The 21,792-nt window shown below is 41.2% G+C and overlaps 1 protein-coding gene across 1 annotated transcript in view; it reads right to left on the bottom strand.

Annotated features, from left to right (window-relative positions):
• SI (sucrase-isomaltase) overlaps window positions 1–21,792 on the bottom strand; it is a 102,934-nt gene that overhangs the window by 79,153 nt on the left and 1,989 nt on the right. The window contains exons 2-11 of the mRNA XM_033150581.1: window positions 21,358–21,431; window positions 15,609–15,729; window positions 15,035–15,144; window positions 12,470–12,621; window positions 10,180–10,351; window positions 8,733–8,832; window positions 7,046–7,158; window positions 5,962–6,087; window positions 1,172–1,303; window positions 925–1,044 (exon numbers count right to left, since the gene is read on the bottom strand). Coding sequence (XP_033006472.1) covers window positions 925–1,044; window positions 1,172–1,303; window positions 5,962–6,087; window positions 7,046–7,158; window positions 8,733–8,832; window positions 10,180–10,351; window positions 12,470–12,621; window positions 15,035–15,144; window positions 15,609–15,729; window positions 21,358–21,431 — 1,220 coding nt within the window. The remainder of the gene's footprint in view (window positions 1–924; window positions 1,045–1,171; window positions 1,304–5,961; window positions 6,088–7,045; window positions 7,159–8,732; window positions 8,833–10,179; window positions 10,352–12,469; window positions 12,622–15,034; window positions 15,145–15,608; window positions 15,730–21,357; window positions 21,432–21,792) is intronic.

Here is a 21,792-nt window from a genome sequence, read left to right on the forward strand (position 1 = left end):
AATAATGTTGTGGCCAAAGTTTGCCCAATAACATTAACCATATATTCTGTGTCCTGGTGTCCTTATTCTTCGAGGAGGTGGTTGCGGGGTCTCGACACGCAACTAGCTGCTGGTGGTCTCTGCTTTTAGGGTGGGGCAAGTCCTCTGGACACTGGTACATCTTTATTACTCTTTCTAAGTCCTCATTCATTTCAATATGGTCAACTGAATGCAGACAGTGGAAATGTTGGTAACATTATAGAATGAAAGAGACTTGAATACATATGTAGTGTGACTATCTGAAAAATAAACCCTTTGAGGAAAAGATATTAAGAGTAGTCAGGGAAAGGACACATTATAGATTAAACTGACAGTCTAGATACTATTTTAGTGAGCAAAGTCATAGGTCTGCAAAGAAAGAATAGAAACATCTCAGGCGTTTACTTGAGCTTAGCCATTATTGCTCTATCTAAGTCCTCATTCATTTCAATATGGTCAACTGTGTGGGAGGGATTATTATTATTATTATTAGCATATTTTTGTTTCTATATTGTAAACCGCCCTGTGATCTTTGGATGAAGGGTGGTATATAAATTTAAATAACAATAGCAACAACAAAGAACCTCCAAGGGGATTAAGCTACAAGCTTGTAAAAGCAGCTACCCTGTTTCTCCTAAAATAAGACATGGCCATAAAATAAGCCATAGCAGGATTTCTATGCATTTGCGAAATATAAGCCGTTCCCCAAAAATAAGCCATACCCCGAAAATAAGCCATAGTGATGTGGTACCTCCCATTAAAACAGCCTGGAGAGGCATGGCTATGCAGCGTACCGATGCGACACGGTTAAAATAAGACATCCCCTGAAAATAAGCCATACTGTGTTTTGTTGAGCGAAAAAAAATATAAGACGGTGTCTTATTTTAGGAGAAACACGGTACTTACCTCTCCAACAAGGGGAGTTACTCCATCTGATTCATTGACCCACACGTTCATTCGTTTACCATTTTCATAGGCCATATATGGTGTGTTATTACGGAGACCATTAATAGAAATGGCAGGATCCTGAAAAATTAGGAACAGAAAATATTATCCTTTCACAAACTGTCCAGAATCAATAGGTTCCAATAATATTTAACGCTTCAAAAAAGAAGAAAAAATCCATGAAACAGTAAAATGCACTGAAAATTACCAGTATTATGACATATTTCTGTCCATTGTTATGAAGGTCTTGAACCAGCTCAGGGAGCCCTGCAAACTTTATTTTATCATAAGTGAAGTCTTTTTTGTCTTCCATGTAATCAATATCAGTGTACTGAACATCCTAAAAGAAAATAGAAATCACTGTAATCAATATCAGTGTACGGAACATCCTAAAAGAAAATGGAAATCACTGCAAGTACAAAAACATATTGAAACGTTTCAATTGTTCCAGTCTCGTATTCCCCATTTACAATGGACACAGTATATTATATTGGAAAGGATGTTGTACTGCCTAACAGTGACAAAAATGTTACCACTCTTCTGTTCCGTATCAGAAATCTGAGCTTGTAGGGCCAAAGGTTCTCCAACGTTTGCAGGACAGCTTACCAAGTTTGTATATATACATCAAGGTAAGTTACCATGTATAAAATGCAGGAAATTATGCACTGTGTGGGGAAAATGGATAGAGAACAGTTTCTCTCCTTCTCTCCCAACACTAGAACTCATCATTCAATGAAGCTAGATGTTGGAGGATCCAGGGCACGCAAGAGAAATAACTTCTTCACACAGCTTGTAGTTTAACTATGGGATTTGCTCTCACAAGATGTAGTGATGGGCACAATTCCACAAGCCTGCCCCCTCACCTATGCAGCATGGACAAGTAGACACAACAGCCATGGCAGAAGACTGCGGGGAAGGATAATTAGGTCTGGAGCACAGGGCAATGCTGCCTGGCAACAGCAGAGAGACCTGCTTAGGATGCAGCCTCTCACACACCCCACCTTCCAAAAACCCCGCTTTGGGGATTTTTGCTGAACCTGCCAGTTGAGATATGGCCAGCAGGTAAGCGCATTGGCCAGCAGGAGGCCAGAGTTAAACACACACACACACATACACACTCACACACACACACCCAGCACAACACAAAGCTTGCTTTTCCAGTTGTATGTACAGTGGTACCTTGGTTTACAAACTTAATCCATTCCGGAAGTCTGTTCTTAAACCAAAGCATTCTTAAACCAAGGTGTGTTTTTCCATAGCAGTGGGGAACTCAATTTACAAATGGAACACACTCAACAGGAAGCGAAACATGTTCTTATTCCAAGGCAAAGTTCACAAACCTACTTCCAGGTTTGCAGCGTTCTTAATCCAAGTTGTTCATAAACTAAGCTGTTCTTAAACCAAGGTACCACTGTATTCATCTTCGTCCGGAAATAATGTTTTAGGGGTAAGAACTCGTAAGTGAGCTCCCTCCCCTTTCCCACACAAGTAATGTGCTTCTTTTTTATGTCGTCTTCAGAATAGCACAGTGATTAGCATGTTGCATCAGGACCAGGTAAACTAGGATTCCAATTCCCAATCAGCAAAGCAGCTCAGTGCACTAGTCACTAACTCCCATCTTATACAAACAATAGTAATTTACAGAGCAAGAGCCGAGGCTGCCCTTCTCGGTGCCTCTTAAGCTGTGTTGGTGAGTGTAGGCCTTATCCTATTATCCTATTATATTATCCCTTGTTTTTCCTGTAGGACTAATTGCAGTAGTCAAGTCGTCAACAGGTCTACCATACCCATTGAGTCAATCGCCCATCTCCTACTACCCTCCTGAGGAAAACCCCACCCCACCCTCCCACTATATATAAGTGTCTGGTGACTTCTGTTTCAGCATATCTGAAGAAGTGTGCATGCACATGAAAGCTTATACCCAGAACAAACTTAGTTGGTCTCTAAGGTGCTACTGGACAATTATACATATATATCCACTTTATGGGGTTTCTGAAAAGGTAATATGGGTGATAACCACACAGGGTGCCTTGAGCACCTTGAAGAAAGATAGGTGATAAATACATTTAGAAAACTGGTGCAATGTTCCTTCTGCCCTGGTATGATCTTTAATCAAGATTTACAAAACTCCCTTCTCAACCTGGTTTCAAACTCAAGTTAAAAACCACTCTGTTTTTAACAGCAAGAATGTCACAGTGGATATAACACGGTATTATGATTAATGCTGAACAGAGTAAAGCAGAGGAATTTGCACTAGGAAAGAATGGGGGGAAATGTGTGCTTGAGACCATGGGCTGGCTCCCAATTTTTAAGCAACCAATGACGGAATCTTACAATCCTACCATGAGTCCACATGTAATAAGATCATTTCCCTATAAAGTGGCTTGTTCATATTTGGTGTATAATTTTACTCAGGCTGCTTCCCATCCACGGCTTAGAAAGGCAAATTCAAAGACTGAAATGGTTTCCAACTGTGCAGTTCATGCATGTAAAGCCCAAATAAGAACCATTTACTGTGTGTTATATAATTCATCCCCACCCCTAAACTTCCATTACTATGGTAACTTACGGTGCGGCTACATTTTATGCGATTTACTCCCTAATATACATGAAAAGTAAAGTGGGCTGATGAAAAGTGGACTTCAAGAAGTCGAAAAAGAAAGAATCATCACAGGCATCCCCATCCATTAGCATTACATAGAAACCTGGTTCCCCCAAAATCAAATATCTTTAATCATAGCAAGAAAATACATTTTCACAAACTAATTAAACAGACTTGTCGGCAAGGGCAGCTGTTCTTTGCAATAACTAAAGATTCTCAGGTGTAAGGGAAATTAGCACCTGTTCTCGTTTTAGTTCTTCAGCCTCCAGGAAGACATGCTTCCTACCAGGCTCCCAGTAGGGAGAACTCTTTCAAAAATGACATCCTTGATTTTGCCATCTCCACATTCTTTTGATTTGCTTGCTCGACTTAGAAAACTTTTATTGAAGACGTTTCAGACTCTAGGCTGCATTCAGATTTGGGCTTTAGTTTTTCTGGTTGGTAATGCTAGCACTTCTGCCCCGATTCCTAATGTTCCTTTTGCATCGCAATACCTGTTGCATTACAGAACCGTGGCTCCTGGATTGATATGCCATGTCACACAAAATTATAAGCATTTGGAAAGAACTGCAGGCCGGGATACCACCTCAAATTTTGTCACATGAAATCAACACCTGAAATTCCCATGATTTTTTGAGCTGGCGGGGTTGCAAATGGATTCCCCAGAAACAATTGAACAATTGACATGGAAAATCATGTGGAAACTCTGCTAGATTCCACTAGGCTCCCAGAATGTGTGAAAGATTACATAAAATGCAGAAATGAGCAAGTAAGGAATACACTTTCCCAACTAAGAGACAATACTTCTGCTATTGCAGAGGCAGTGAACCTCCAAATACAGACCTCCAGGGCTCTTTATCTGGTCCTTGGGGCTATGCCTAATTTATATGCCACGCCAGTCTTTGTTGCTTCATGCAGTGGTGATTTTCTGTGGGATGTAATCCATTGGAGCAGTCAAATGCATCATTCCTTGTTTCCCTAGAGTGGCCACAGGCAGGGGGATACTACTATAACTAGTAGTAGTTATACTACTCCAGTCAGTATAACTTCCTGTTCCACTGGCCTGGAGCATCGTCCCCCTTCATGTGACCAGGGAGATGGGCATGAAGAAGATTTTGGATTTAATATCCTGCTTTATCACTACCCTAAGGAGCCTCAAAACAACTAACATTCTCCTTTCCCTTCCTCCCCACAACAGACACTCTGTGAGGTGAGTGAGGCTGAGAGACTTCAGAGAAGTGTGACTAGCCCAAGGTCACCCAGCAGCTGCATGTGGAGGAGTGGGGACACAAACCCGGTTCACCAGATTATGAGACTACCACTCTTAATCACTACACCACACTGGCTCCCATGACCCTGGCTGACTCCATAAAAGAGCCAAGTCACGCAGCAATCTCTCTCTCTCTTGGTGCCATGCTGCTCTTTTTGTTCGCTTGATGGCGTTCTCTTAATGGATTTTGCTGTCTGCTGGTTCTCGGTCAGCAGCACATGGGCTCAATCCTCATATGGGGTTAACTCACACTATGTTCTGCAACTACAAGCTAAAGCCTGCCTTCAGGGATCATATTGTGAACTGAATGTGAGCAAACCTCTTGTTACTTTTAAGAAAAAAATGCTTGTGTCTTTATTCTTTTAACAGGGATCAAATGCAACACCAGGAATAATCCAGCCTGATCAAGCAAGACTAGATTGCTTAACTAAAGAGATTCAAACGAATCTGCAAACTAGCTTCCTGCTGTATTGAGGGGAATCTGTTCTGCTGCATGAATCATTAGTGTGAGTGAAGGAAGGATAATATTTAATCAATATATCTTCTCCTACTATCCTTAACATGCCCACATTTTGCTGGGGATGCAATGTAAACATGCCTCTTGTTTGCCCTGGGCAGAGTATAAACACAGGTGTATTGGGAGGGATTATAGAGAAATCCCTGGTTTTGGCTTAACCAGAAAGTAATCTGCTGAACAAAGGTAAGTCAAATCCATTGCTCTGCCCACTTCCTCTACCTACTTGTGACATTCAGCCGGCAGAAAAAAAGGTTTTCTATGGAGAGATATGGCTCTCAGGCTAAAAGCATTCTCCACCATGGGCCTGTTGTAATTCTAGCTAAAGATATCTCCAAGTTCACAGAATCAACATTCAGAGAACAAATTTCAAGTTACTCCAAACTTATGCCGCTCCTGTCGGGCCATTTGTCAGTCGCTGTGAGTTATACCCATCGGATATAATAAGTCTATTAATATTTTTACATAGTTATTCGACTCCATTCATATATTCTGCTAGTGGAATGGGACCTGCTTCCCCAAGCCAAGATCACAGTACAATAATAGCATCAATAATAGCATGCGTATGAATAAAGGGCAAATTTCCCAACTGATCAGACCTATTATGCTTACATATGGTATGCCAACTTCCCGATTCCTTTCTATTGCAGCTTTCAGGTCAGCAATGTCAGTGTAACCCCAGCGACAGATCTGGAAACCAAGATTCCAGTAGGCAGGCATTCGTGGGAGTCCTATCAGCTGCAAGTTTAAGACATGAAAAGAAGATAAAAGGTAGTTTTTGCATCACTGTATTTCTAAATGAAAGCAATAGTTTAGTAGAAGATGGGGGGGAACACCAGTCTGCCCAAATTTGGTAATGGGGGCTTTTCCCTTCCAAATAGGCCGTTGTCTTCAGATAATCTGTCTACCACTGATTCTTATACCGTTGTTTGGACTACGTTGGGGGAAGGAAGAGCTGGGGTTGGAATGGGACTATTAGCAGTGTCAGCCAGGAGCAGTCTCCCTTAATTTGAACTAATGTTACACTATGGAGAAGGACATTAGATTTGAACACATAAACAAGATAAAAGGGAAAGAAATCAAGGGAAGAGAAAAGGAGCGTAGTAAAACAATCCTTAAGGAAATCAGCCCTGAGTGCTCACTGGAAGGACAGATCCTGAAGCTGAGGCTCCAATACTTTGGCCATCTCATGAGAAGAGAAGACTCCCTGGAATAGACCCTGATATTGGGAAAGATTGAGGTCACAAGGAGAAGGGGACGACAGAAGATGAGATGGTTGGACAGTGTTCTCGAAGCTACCAACATGAGTTTGACCAAGCTGCGGGAGGCAGTGGAAGACAGGAGGGCCTGGCGTGCTCTGGTCCATGGGGTGATGAATAGTTGGACACGACTAAATGACTAAACAACAGCAACAAATAAAATCCAAAGAGCACAGGAGTAGTTAATTTGAAAATAATTTACTGCATCCTGGAGTCTTTGGTTTGTTGCTTCCTTTTGTCTTCAAGGGCATAATTAAAGGCATTTATTGCACATGGACATGTTCAGTTTTGGCTCAAAGAATGGGAATATGCATAAAAATAATGATTAACGCTTTTTTTTGACTAAAAGTAACACTGCCCCTGCAAATTGCTTTTCACAGATATACAAGCGGTTTACCACTGCTAAAGGAAAAATCTTGCATACAACAGAATCATACCGAGAGATACTCTTGAACAACTTGCTCTGGAGTATTTCCCAAGAAGACATAGAAATCTAGAATTCCACCAATTGTTCTGTATGTAACAGCTGGAGCAGGCTGGAGAGCAAAATCTGCCAGGGGAAGAAAAAGCATATTAAGGTTAGCTTTGTATATGAGCTGCTAAACACAATGGCATTCTCCTTTGCCATACTGGCAGGATCAATTTGCAATGTGAGGGAGATGATAGCACACCTGTGAGTAATGTCTTATTTCTGAATTGTTGGGTCACCTCATGCTTGGGAATCACTTCACTATCAATCTGTGCTCTGCAGTTCTTTGTACAGTATTTGGAGTTCATGATTAACAGAAAGTGATCCATGAGTATAATCCACAACTGCATTACATTTTTCACTATGCAAACATGCTGGCCTACAAATGTTGTTGAACTGCAACTCCCTTCAGCCCTAGCCAATAATGTAGTCCAATAATATATGAATGACACAATGTTGTGGAAGGATAATGTAAATAACTGGAGAAAGTTCATAAATGCTTGTGCTGTTTCAATATGGTAAAGAAAAAACAGGTTTCCCAGAAAGGCTGCTGGGAAATTCATGAGGGCAGTTTAAAATAATAATACCATATTTTCTGGCGTATAAGACGACTGGGCGTATAAGACGACCCCCAACTTTTCCAGTTAAAATATAGAGTTCTCCACCGCAGATTCTCCACCCGGCGTATAAGACGACTCCCGACTTTTGAGAAGATTTTCCTGGATTAAAAAGTAGTCTTATACGCCAGAATATATAGTACTTTATATTTAGAGTTTTTCCAACACTTTTGAAGAACTTCAGTCTTCTCTTCCCCTGAAGTATATTCTGTGAAATGAACTCCCCAGCTTCGCCATGCAGGAATTTTGGATGCAACAGTGAATCCGGTTTCAATATTGTTGAAGCTTGGCTCCTACTCCTCCCAGTCCTCCTCTCTTAAGCCAGTGCTTCCTTCATCCACCACCATGTGCTAACAACATAATTTCATTGGGCACAAAGTAATCAGAGATTTCTCAGAAGAGAGCTTTCTGAGAAAGAGAATTTTGCCTTCCCCGCACACCATTTTACCACCCACGTATGAAGAATTTGGGGAGGCCAATTTGTAAAACTTGAACATTCTGAAACTTTTCTGGATTCCTTATCTGCCCACAAAATATGTGGGGGACCTCCTTGACAAATTTATATAATCAGATGTCAAAGAAATAAACAACTATCGGAATTTTAGAAGACATCTGAAGGCAGCCCTGTTTAGGGAAGCTTTTAATATTTGATGAATCGTTGTATTTTAATATTCTGCTGGAAGCCTGGGGAAACCCAGCCAGATGGGCGGGGTATAAATAAATAAATAAATAAAATAATAACCACTTTGCTTTTCTCCAATGTATTCTGTATTTGTAGCAAATACAATGATTAGTTGTTTTAATAAATCACATATTTGATTTTAATCCAATGGCTACTTTTATATCTGATATTTTCCAGGCGACAAAAATCCTAAAATCGCTGCAATTGCTTTACTAATGATAGCCAAGAGTGTCATTTGAGAATGATTATTTCTAAGGTGTCAGAGGCATCTTTCCATATGTAAAATAACGCAGGAGAACGGGAAGGTCCCTGATCAAAAGCACAATGAGAGGCATGATCACATTCATAATCCTTACCCATGGCATTGCTGTTCATGAAGAATACACCAAAGGAATGTCCACTGGCATCTTCCAGGCATAAGAAGAAAGTCTGCGCACCGTACAGGTTGTGCATCTCCTTTGGGAGGGGGAAATAGAAATTTAAAATGTGCAGAGCCCATATGCATGCCTTGAATCTTCAAAACCTCTTTGGAAATGCAGTTTGAAAGGCTTTCTAAAATCTGCCCATCAAAGAATCAAAATGAGATGACTGAACTAAATTTTGTTCCCTAGAATTCCCACCCCTAATACTGATCGGTATCATTTATCTTGGTAACCCAGCATAAAATCTTGGTTTACAGTTTTGAGTGGAGGGCCAAGCAGACACAGATGTATTGGAATTTAGTCCAGGGTCAAACAAATGAAATTAAATGAGCTCATTTTTATCAAGTCGGTTTAATTCAGATGTATTAAAGGTCATGGTTGAGTTGACCAGTAAATTTCCATTCAGGTGGGGTCCCTTTTTAATGCCCCTGTTTATTTAGAACCAGCTTTTTAAGAGCACATACCTGTATGGGGAAAGTTGTACAGGCTCAATTCCTACTGTTAAAGGCATGAGTGTGGGGTCAGTTGAAAGCTTTCAATTATAAATTAAGTTATGATTCTTATGCTCATTTCTGATGTGGGGAAATCAGTAAATGGTTCTTTTGAGCCCCCGTCACCTTGTAATTGGTCTACATGCAGAAGTACATTGGGGTTTTATCTAACACCATATTCCATTCACCGAAGACTCTTTGGCCTTGTGAAGGATTCTATGAATGGAAGATAATTTTGGCAAATTCCTATTTTTCTTACACCAGTGTTTTCTAAACTCCTCCCCCCCCCAATGGACCACTTGGAAATTGTTGTGGGTCTTGGGAGATCACTTAATTGTTTTGTTTTCTGAGAACTTGCTATAGTTGATAAATCATTGCTAATTCTGATCAGACAACTAAAATTGTGTTGTGGTTTTTCCTCTTGCAATGGGCATAAACCTCAGCATTCCAGAAGTCAAGAATTTTCTTTGAATAATTGGTAGCAATGTCAGGTCTGGATAATTTATACTCTTAGGCAGTTTCTTAGAGAGGCAATTTCAGTGATAAACACATAGCAGTATGTTTGAGCAGAAACTGGCAGTTTCTCCATAATAAATAGACATATGGCTCAGACAGAATGCCACATGAGGCGTTCAATCCTATGAAAATCATGAGTAAGAATTCTAGTCAAAATATTTCAGATGCAATTCCTTTCATGGGTAATATTGAAAGTTTAGACTTCACCTCAAAATAAGCAAGAGATTTGGAGGCATTGCTAATAGCGCCCTTTAACAACTGCAACTTCCCCCCGATTATAGGAAGAACTGTTTTCACATTTCAAACGCATTTGCTCAGTTTGCATGTCTGGTTCGTCTTTCACCTCATGATAAAACATTTTATTTGTCCCTTACTCCAATCGGTGCAGCATCCCGAGTGAAAATGGGCCACGTTTTCCAGTTAAAATCATGCCGATACTGCCTGTGGATCTGTTCTCCGATACCATAAACATTCCAGCTTGGCAGTCTGATGGAGAGCTGCAGGAACTGGTCAGAATACACAAGTGGTCCTATACTGGTGTCGAACCTGTTTGAAGAGTGACAAGAACATAAGTGGAGCCTGGGACCTCATGGTAGTGTGTGGGGTAAGAAATCTACAGAATAAATGAAGTGCCTAAATATTTTTAAAAGTAGGTCTATGTATAGCCTATTAAGGGACTCAACATCTCTTCCCCTCTGAAACAAACAAACAAAAAAGAATGTACAAGATGCCAGGGAGATTCTTTAACTCGGGACTCTAGCAGCTGATCTCTAGCAATACCTTAACTCAGCACTCTGGGTCTTCTGGAAGTCACGCATCCTAAACCTTAAAGAAAAAGAGTGCCTTCTAGGATGCAGTTCCAGCTTGAAAAGTATCAGCTGACATTCCAGCTTGATTGTTGTTACCTGATTCCCCAAGCCAACAGGAGCTTACCAGGCTCTATAGAGGCCTTGCCTTCGCATCCGTTCAACAGTCTAAGCAACTTGCCTGAAGTGTGAGGACTCTGCCTGCTTTCCTACTTTCTCTGCTGAACCGCTGCCTCAGAGCATGATCCCTGCTATCATTTGACCTTGCATCTACTTCCAGTCCCTCCAACCTTCTATTGCTACCTCAGATATTGATTTTCTGCTCCCCCCCCCCGTTCATTTCTTTTACTCCACTTCTGACTGCTTCTCTGTCCCTTTTCTTCCTGATCTGGTAGCTGACCTCCTACCTGCCTGTGGTCCCATTCGTTTTTCTTCTGCTCCTTGCCTGCCCTTGCCTGACAAAGAACCACAGCTGCATCCTGTCTTGAATCCAACAACTAACTGACTGCAGTCAGCATTGGTCAAGGTAATGCAAACATCATATACTACCTGGCTGACTGTGCAAGGACCCTTGAAGGGCTTCCTTCACATTTCTACAAGGAATGATAATAAGTCTTTCGGACCAGGCTACGGCATGTTTCTATATGAACTGACACCTGTCTTGGAATATATTGAATTTATAATAGCAAATATAAGGAAGTGAGTGGCTTCTCATCTGGATGACCTCCAGATGGGAATGAGTTTTCCCATCCTCTTCTTCTTCTTCTCCTCAGCACCAAAACTGAATGTGTCTCACTCCCTTGCTTATGCCATCTGTGAGAACTGTATCATCTCAAATTGCATGCAGAGGTGGGTTGAATACAGTGTGTTCCTCATATGAAAATAGTCCCAAATCCAAAATATACCATAAAAAAGAGCAGACTTTCTCTTTCTTTGTCTGATGCGGAGGTCATTTTTACATGAGTTTTCATGAGTTTTCGTGTGCATTTCGGTATCTGAAGAAGTGTGCATGCACACGAAAGCTCATACCAAGAACAAACTCAGTTGCTCTCTAAGGTGCTACTGGAAAGAATTTCCTATTTTGTTTCTCTTTCCCTGTTACCTATCCCCACAACTGAGGGTTTCCAGACTATAATTTTCTTAGGTTTGGAATGCACAGCTTTTGTCCAGCTGTTACAGAGGTTCCAGGCACCCAAACTCCGATTAGAACATCAGTTGTGAGGAAAACAAATTATTCCAACATTTGATCTCCAATCCATGTGCATAGGTTCTGACATTTTAAAAATGTGTTAATATTTTACTGCCTTCCCTTAAACTGCTGGTTTCAAATGACTGAGCTACTCTCAAAATGATTTAATACTCGATAGCTTATAAATAATCATATATATTTAGTGGGAATAAAAAATAAGCTTCCCTGAATGACAGCTTGCTCACTAATGCTGACTGCCACCCAATAAATGTACAACCATGGTGGACTGCTAAATTTGCCACAGGGTGAAGTCTCCGTTCATGTAGAGCAATGGCAAATTTTGGCAGGTCCAATTCAGCACTCTTTGTGAACAGGATGTGGGCCCCAGAATAACTGCTCAGTCTAGAACATTTCCCAGAATCCTTTTCAACAAGCTAACTTCACCTAGCTAATGTGCAGGGTTCACTCAAGAGTTTTATCAATGTGGAAAAATGTGGAAAAGGTTTCATTTATCTAGAAATATTGAGAACCGCTGCCTTATTGCATTCTTTTACGTTAATGATACTAATTTTATGGGGTAGTGGGGGGGCAGGCATGGAAGTGCTCGGACAATTAATGAACAGTTGATTGCAATGTTACTTGTACTAAAAAAATTAAAAGGTGACTTACAGGACGTTGTTAGTGCTCATCCTGATCACACGGATGCTAAAAGGATTCTCAGTTATTTCAACTCTGTAGTTCGTATTTGTTGCTTTAGGTCCTTGAAAGGGTGCAACATTCGGATGGGGGACTTCATATCTCTTATTATCAGGATCTGTAATCTATTTTTTTAAAAGGAAACAATTAAAACAAAGTTCATGGGGAACCCAGAATTAACTTCTACTTATTGAATACCATCTTTCCCTCGTCACAATGCATTCCAAATCAGTGGTATGCATGCTACATGTTTAATGAACATAATTAATTGTGTTAGACTGCTGTACAGTTAAACACTGTATTCATTAGCCAACTCTCTGCAGCTGTAGTTAATGAGTCCATGCAAATTTCCTGATACACTGCGTGTTCTTCAGACTCATTCATTAAAAGCACATTTTTATCAATTTCATCCTATTAGCATAAACTGAATGGAAATAATTGTTTTTCTGACCAACATGTTTTCACTAACCATTTTTTAAAAAAAGGTGTGTTTCAATCTGTCTGCGATAAAATCGAAAGAAATAGGAGACTTTCAAGCTCCACTTCCGCTCCCTCAAACCTTTACAATTACGACTCTCAATCAGCTTACAGAATGACAGAATTGTAGAGTTGGAAGGGACCCTAAGGGTCATTTGGTCCAACCCCCTGAAATTTGGGTGACATGCATAACCAGACCTGTCAATATTTGGGGGGAGTTGTCCAAGGGGGTACTGCTCCACTGGGATTGAAACAAGCAGAGTGCTTTGACTCGTTTTGTTTTTAGAAAGTATCAGTCTTGGCAAGCCCTTGAAGAAAAAGAGGCATGAAACCAAACAAGCAACAATCTAACCAACTTCTTTGGGAGAAATGAACACACTCTCATCTGTCAGTATGGGGAAAGTTTCCCTAGTTAACATTTTGTCTGCCAGACATTTTAATACATGTGTGTGATACCTGATTTATTTCTGCAGTATTGATTGAAAAAAAGGTTTTCCTGTGCCTTATATTTACCAAAGCAAACATATTTTATGCATTTTTGGGTCCTCTTTGGCAAGTACACCAGACCCAGGAAATTTTGTTGAATGCCTATGTGTGGCCTAATTTCTAATCTTGGCTCCACCTGCAGTATACATTTAAAGCAGTATCATGCCACTTTAAGCAGCTGTGGCTTCCCTCAAAAAAATTCCTGGGAAATGTAGTTTGTTAAGGGTGCTGAGAGTTTTTAGGCGACCCCTATTCCCCTCCCAGAACTGCAATTCTCAGAGTGGTTTACAATGTAACCATTGGTGCAGATCTCCAGGGTTTCAGAAGAGGAACTGTCTCATCCTAAGTAGAGATGCCGGGGATTGAACCTGGGACCTTCTGGATACAAAACAAATGCTGCACCACTGAGCTATGGGCCTTCTCCTATCTTGAACTCTCCTCCATTGAAGATACTTGGGCAGTCTAAGGATTAGCTAGTCACTGCTGGAGATGATCAGCTAATCACAGCTTTTGTCGCCACCAGGAAATCTCAGCACTCTGCAACCTTGCTAAGATTTACTAAGATTTACCCCAAATTCCAAGTAATTGAGTTTATATTGATACTCATTTTCAAATACCACATGCCAGATTCAGCAACCTGACAATATGTGATGTTCAATGACAGCTTTTGAAGTGAATATTTAGAAATTATCGGGAAATTTGACAGTGACGATGTGAACCAGCATGCCCACAGTATTCTGATATAAATCTGACAGGTCCTGTTGCAGCATATATTCATGTAAAATGATTTTCAATACGTCTTAAGTTTTAAAGAGCTTTGGAAGGTTACTTTGGGTCTGTTTAAGACATAATATTCTATAATGTGTGCTTCCTTTAGTAATAAATGTTACAGGTAGGTAGCCGTGTTGGTCTGCCATAGTCGAAACAAAAAAATAAAATAAAAAAAATAAAAAATCTTTCCAGTAGCACCTTAGAGACCAACTGAGTTTGTTCTTGGTATGAGCTTTCGTGTGCATGCACACTTCTTCAGATACTGAAGTATCTGAAGTATCAGTATCTGAAGAAGTGTGCATGCACACGAAAGCTCATACCAAGAACAAACTCAGTTGGTCTCTAAGGTGCTACTGGAAAGGTTTTTAGTAATAAAATCACAGTCTACTTTGAGGGATTCCCTAAACCCTCAAAAAGATTTATTTCTGGGTCATGTGGCCAGCATGACTGAATTGCTGCTGGCACATGGAGGACTGTGATGGAAGCCAGAGTGCATGGAAACGCTGTTTACCTTCCTGCCACAGCAGTATCTATTTATCTACTTGCACTGCTGTGCTTTCGAACTACAAGGTTGGCAGAAGCTGGGACACAGCAACGGGAGCTCACCCCATCGCGGGGATTCAAACCGCCAACCTTGATTGGCAAGCCCAAGAGGCTCAGTGGTTTAGACCACAGTGCCACCCACGTCCTTTTACCACATATGTGCATGGTGGAGCTGCAGTGTGAAATGCCTTTGATCAATATGCAACCCAATTCTGAGTGTGACCCGTCAGTTGGACTATTGCTTTAAAAAAAGAATCTAACCTTGAACCGGAAGCGGTTTGCGGTCTGATATTCTGCGGTCAGGACAAGCCTTTCAATATCATTTCCAAACAAGGATGGTGCAGGCATTCTTGCCAGCGTAGCTTCAAATCCTTATCAAGAAAAAGAAGTGATAAACAAAGGAGTGTTGCTTCCAATATTGGCTAAACCTATGTAGCACAGGAGTCAACAACTAACAGCTCTTGGGCCAAATGCATCACCAGGATACCTACCCACAGGCAAAAGAAAAACATGGAAGTAGCAAGTGAGACAATGGATTTGCTGATAGACAATTTGGGCCAATCCCATTGTCTTCTGCAAGGGGCCATTTGGGGGGGGGGAACCACGTCATAGCTGTAGCATATTTAAGTGCTTAACTTCACAGTTCTAACATCCTTTTTTATTCTGTATTTTTGTTAACAACCATGTGATGGAGAACAAATTCTTTATAAAGACTTTCAACCTCAGTCTGTATTATGCATAACAAACAGCTGATCAGCCTAGAGGTGCTGGCCTCCATACTATTTAATGAAAGAGTGTGCTTATTATTCCTGGAATACACACTTCTTCTGCCTACCTGTTTCTGTGTCTGTCTGGCCTCCTTCTAGCTGGTATCCATGGCTGTCAGAAAAGTAGCACCAAGGTATGCTGGTTTCATTCTGAGGGCTCCAGCAGCAGCCGCGGAGTGTGCATATGTCCTACATTATAAAGAGAGAAAAGTGGCATTACTTCAGAAGCAGCAATACTCTCTAAATTCATTTTCTGGACAATGGCATGAGCCCGCAGGACTCATTTATGTCATTGCTCTGTAAATGCTGATGCCAGCAGATTAAATTGTCATCTTCTGCAATTTTGGCATTATCCATAAATGGAAAGAAAGCTTCCATTCTGTGGCACAGGGAGCAATCCTATGCATAGGAAGCTGGTGTAAAGCAATCTGGTGCAAGTTAAACCAGTGTAAAATTGCACCAGATCCAAACCACATTGAGTGGCAGTGAGGCCCCCATTAAGCTGGCAGAGACAGAAGCCCTGGATCCCATGGTGTCCTCTTATCACATCATTCAGGAACACAAGAGCTGTAGCATTCTTGAGATAGTCAGGAAACTAATTTCATTGATCTGGATTAATTCTGAAGCAGACTTGGGCAGGTCCACTGATCATTAAGTGGAAGTGAAATGACTGAATACTTCAGAAAAGTTCAAATTTAAGCCCCATTATGCAGACTGAATAGTTATGCAAATACCTCTGCTCATCTTCCAGTTGCAAGAGCCAATTCTAAACTTTCCGACATTCACCTTTTATATAACCAAGGGGGAGAATTACCGTATACATGTTCAAACACATCTTCCCCATTCTGCACATTTCTGTGCCAACAACAACAAAAAATACAATGGTCGCATTCTCCGGGATGAAGTGCTCACTCCTTCATTTCTATCACATTCATTCAGAGACAACCTCTCTTCCCACAGAGGACTTTAAAGCATTCAGACAATTGCCATATCAATCAAGAATCAACTGCGAAGCAACCTTTGGATGTTATCCCATAATCTCTGTGATTCATCTTTCAGTACATTGTAAACTAATGAATTTGTATAGAAGCTCTTAATCACCAACACACATTTGCCTTCACACAAAGGCTAGTTTCTTATCACAAGGAAATTGCCCATTAACAAGAGAAATATTTGGAAGGAAAAATGTTTGTGCACACTTCTGCAGCACTTAACCCAAACCCCACCCTGGTCTTCCAACAACCAACTTAAATTGCATAGCTTTTGTATTTTAGTTCCCCATTTCAGTTATCAGATGCCAGCATTTCATGAGTTTGATCCATGATTTTTTTTTAATGCAAAAATGGATGGTCTGTACGTGAGAAAGGTTATGTGAAATCCCTATGTTTTTGCACCTGCTCACCTGTTTTCCCCAATCTGTTGTTTCTTAAGGAATAGCATACATTGAGAGGGTTTATTCAAGCCGGTCAAGGTTCACATAATTAACACAATGACATTAGAGTTCTCTGTATCCAATAAGTTCTGGCTACATGGCAAATTCACACAGAGGGGGGCGGGCTCTGTCTTTGCCCTAACTCTGAACAGCAAAATAAAGATAGGCAGTAGCCTCCAATCTTGACACACCACAGTGGTAGCTTGGCTGCCCATCACAACCTCATTGCAAAACATTCAACCCAATCTAGAAGGAATCACATGAAGTTGGGCATGACCAAATGTGGATGATTATACATGTTCAGATGAGGAAGAAGAAGAAGAAGAAGAGTTTGGATTTGATATCCCGCTTTTCACTACCCGAAGGAGTCTCAAAGCGGCTAACATTCTCCTTTCCCTTCCTCTCCCACAACAAACACTCTGTGAGGTGAGTGGGGCTGAGAGACTTCAAAGAAGTGTGACAGGCCCAAGGTCACCCAGCAGCTGCATGTGGAGGAGCGGGGACGCGAACCCGGTTCCCCAGATTACGAGTCTGCCGCTCTTAACCACTACACCACACTGGCTCTCTAGTGAATGCTCTCTGGCTCTCTCATGAATGCACATTCTCATTCTACTTTCAGTGACCAGAAGCACCTTTTACCTGCTATGCCTGGTAGGACAGCTAAGGCCACTCCTGAACGGGAAGAGCTTGACCACAGTACTGAAGGCACCGCGGCTCCAAGGCTGGATTACTGCAGTGCGCTCTATGTGGGAGTCTAAAAGGAGGTTTGGCAAGGTCTCAGCCTTTGCTTGCAAAATTCACCTTTGCTCCTCCATTCCCTTTTCCTTGATGGGAAAGGCAGAGAGAAAGGTGAGCTTGCGAGCAAAGGCAGGGGACGTGCTGGAGAAGTCCTCTCCATTGTGCTTGCTTCCGAAACACATCTTCATTTCCCCGTTTCTCATCAAGCAAAGGGGGCAGAGGCAAATTTAGGGCAGTGCAACCAGTTCTGTCACACTGGGCACTGAGCCTAGGGGGCGCTACAGGGCGTCACAACAATGACATAGTGAATTGAGCAAAACAGAAGGTGAGAGACGTTAGGATTCTGAGTTCAATCATTCTGGAAATTGTTGCTAAACCACCTGAATTGCATCTAGCTTATCTACTCCAGGACATAGACTCTTATAGAACATTACAGGTTGCCAGATTCCTGATTTCAGTTCTTTCATATAAAAGACTTCATGGAATGCTGCATGACTATTAAAAATCTAGTAAACTCTATGCACCATCTTTATCTTCAAGGCCATAATACGGTACATCTAGAGATTGTAAGTAATGCGAAGGAGATTATGCGTTGAAATATTTTAGTTGATATTTTAGAATGTAAAATGCTGTTTTATTTATTGAATTGTTTGAATTGTTTTATCTTGTGGGCTTATAGCCGAATTATCTATCTATTTATCTATTTCTTCTACGTTGAAGAAATTATTTGCTAGAAAAATTCACTCCTAAATCTATCCACCGGCATATCTGCCTTCTGCTTGTAGAGTCCCTGCAGGACACTGAAATGTCAAGGTCTGTCACATCCCTCTATCACAGTGCTCGCTGGGCCCTGGTAGCCTGTTCTGCTGCATCGTTATCTGTTGCTGTGTTTTTCCTCACTTGTAAATATATACAGTGGATTGCACATTCACACTTCTCTAAGCCAAACTAAGCTTTATCCACAAGGGTCCCCTGGATGTGACCTACAGTCTAATCACAATGGATTGCTTCCAGTTGCCAGCATGAGTGGAAGGAAGTTTCCTCCTTCTCGCTGCAGCCTCCTGTTAACTGGGAAGGAAGCAGATAAAGCAGAGCTGCACATGATCACAGCCCTCCAGTGCATGGGAACAAAAGATTGAATCTTCTGAAAATCTCAATGTGCAGCTTATCTGCACAAATTTCTTGCCCTTCTCTTCTTGATCTTGATAAAAAGGTGGGCTGTACTCCCTTCCAGGTTCTGCTTTTAAAAATCCTCATATATTATATTATACAATTATTATATGCACAATAAGATACACTCCGTGCTTTCTAAAGTTGCCCCCACATAAACAGATGTGTACAAGAATGGGCAGTTGTTCTGTCAGTGCAAGAATTTCAGCCTGCTCCGTGGCCTTCCTTGCCCTCTCATCTCCTCCCACATATACTGCACGTTTCCCAAATCTGCTCTGAAAGGTTGAGGGGAACCCCAGAACAAATATAGGTTTTGCACAGGGCGGCGGGGGTGGGGTGGGGAAAAGATAGGGAAAAATCAAATGTGGAAGCATAAATCATTGAGCTGATGGAATGAATCGGTTGGATATTGCTCAATGCATATAATTGTATAAAAAAATACTTGGGGCAATATCTAATTATTCTATCATTCTATAGTGGAAGGACAGATACTGAAGCTGAGGCTCCAATACTTTGGCCACCTCATGAGAAGACTCCCTGGAAAAGACCCTGATGTTGGGAAAGATTGAGGGCACAAGGAGAAGGGGAAAACAGAGGACAAGATGGTTGGACAGTGTTCTCGAAGCTACCAACATGAGTTTGACCAAACTGCGGGAGGCAGTGGAAGACAGGAGTGCCTGGCATGCTCTGGTCCATGGGGTCATGAAGAGTTGGACACGACTAAATGACACAACAACAACAACAACAACAACAACAACAACAACTAGTGCAAGGATTTATGCTTTCACAATGGAACGTTCCCTCTTCTCCTCCCTATTCCCAGTACACATACCCCGATGTTCCAGAGGAATGAGGGGCAACCCAGAATATACGTAGGGGAAAGGAAAGAAAGGAAAGTTATGTTGCACAAATGTGAATTCTCATGAGGACAGAATGTGTTTAGATAGTATTATGCTGGAATCAAGCCTTAAGTATTAATAGTTTTACAATTATGCTACAGAAATATAGTAACACATGGAGCTTGACTTTTTCATAGATATTATTTATGTTGTACATGGGTTTTTGCATAAGTGACTCTGGTATAAGCAAATGTTCAGTGCAAGAGGCAATCCATCGTGGGCAAAGCTTGATCAGAGCCGTCAAATTCCATTTATAAATTCATTTAAAATGGATCTCTCCTCTGTACCTAATGGGGACATTTGCACAGATGGACATACGCCTCAGGGACACCTCTACCACTGGTAATCAGCCCACAGGGCCAGACACAGTCTGCAATATGACACAGCTTGCATAAATTAATTCAGAGAGTGGACTTCTTGATTAACATATCTTTGGATATCAGTCAGCCCATATCAAAAGTGAAGGGGAGGGGGCAGAAAATAACCAGTTCCTCATCAGTATTAGAAATAACTAGAGACACCACACTACAATAATGATTGACCAAGCTAAAAAAAGTTAAGAAAGTAAAAAGGTTAAAGCTTACCAACTGTTAATTTCTCGTATAACCACATAAATTGTTCATGAAGGCAAATACTACAGGAGAGAGGACTTTTGCCACTGAGAAGAACTCTTTTCAGACCTTCAGTATCTGACCTCTCAGGAATGTTCACCGGCATAAATAAATGATAGTAGAGAGCTAATTGCTTTCTGCTTTCCCCAACTGAACAGAGGTCAATGCAGATTTTTCAAGTCCAGGAGCTGGTCACAGACTCCCTGAACCACAGAAGGCTGGCAAGCCGAAGTTTCTGGATTTCATCCGCCTGTGTTTCCATTTGCACAACAATTAAGTACAGTAGAGCAGTGTTTTTCAACCACTGTTCCGCGGCACACTAGTGTGCCGCGAGATGTTGCCTGGTGTGCCGTGGGAAAAATTGAAAAATTCAAGAGAATTACTTTATATATAGTCAATATAGGCACAGAGTTAAATTTTTTAACATTTTCTAATGGTGGTGTGCCTCGTGATTTTTTTCATGAAACAAGTGTGCCTTTGCCCAAAAAAGGTTGAAAAACACTGCAGTAGAGACAGAGTGATACAAGCCACTTGCAGATCTTTGGCAGGGGGAAAGGTGCTCTGATGTCATTAGCAGCAGCATCCAAAACTAAGCCATGGCATAGGAGCAGCCATGCTTTCTCCCATAATTTCCTCCATGGGAGTAACAGAACATGATCCAGGCAGGGGTTGGGCTAGATGACCCTTGGTGTCCCTTCCACTTCTACAGTTCTATGATTCTATTATTCTTATGCATAGCAGACCCCTTGAAATAAGGGATCACCACAATGGCAGAGTGTGGCTAGGCTTCTCCTTCCTCTCTGAATTGGCAATTCCATGGGGAGGAATAGCCATTTCCAATTCCTCAATCCTTCCATCCTTGCTAACTTTGTATCCTAGTATGTTCTCGTCCACAGACAGCTGATAACTGATTTCTGACTCTAATTTTATTTTATTTTATTTTATTTTTTATTTTCATTCTTTGTACCTTTGTTGCCAATGTATCTGGGATGCAGTCTATTCTCTCCGACGGTTTCACAACTGGGCAAGTTGGAGAAAATTCTGCAAGAGACCCATCAATACATTGCATTAGTCAGAGGCCAGAGCAAATATAACAAAATGTAAGGATGGATTTTTAAAAAGACACAAATGATGGGTGCCAAGAGACCCAGCTTTCATTTATCTTTTTATATCAGAGGTCTGTAACAAAAAACTAATTACTGTACTTCTGCACCAATAGGCTGAGACTGGGATAGTCTTGGCCCTTGTTTTTATTCAAACCAAACAACTCTGAATCTAAGAACTGATGGATGAGTTTATTTTTCCTCCTCCCTGCTGTTTCCTTTTCCTTCTGTGTCATCTTCTACTATAAACCTGGGGACAGACACTTATTGCTGAGCTTTGAAATCTTCTAAATGGAGTT

This window comes from Lacerta agilis, chromosome 5 (assembly GCF_009819535.1).
Source record: "Lacerta agilis isolate rLacAgi1 chromosome 5, rLacAgi1.pri, whole genome shotgun sequence".
NCBI classification, from domain to species: Eukaryota; Metazoa; Chordata; class Lepidosauria; order Squamata; family Lacertidae; genus Lacerta; species Lacerta agilis.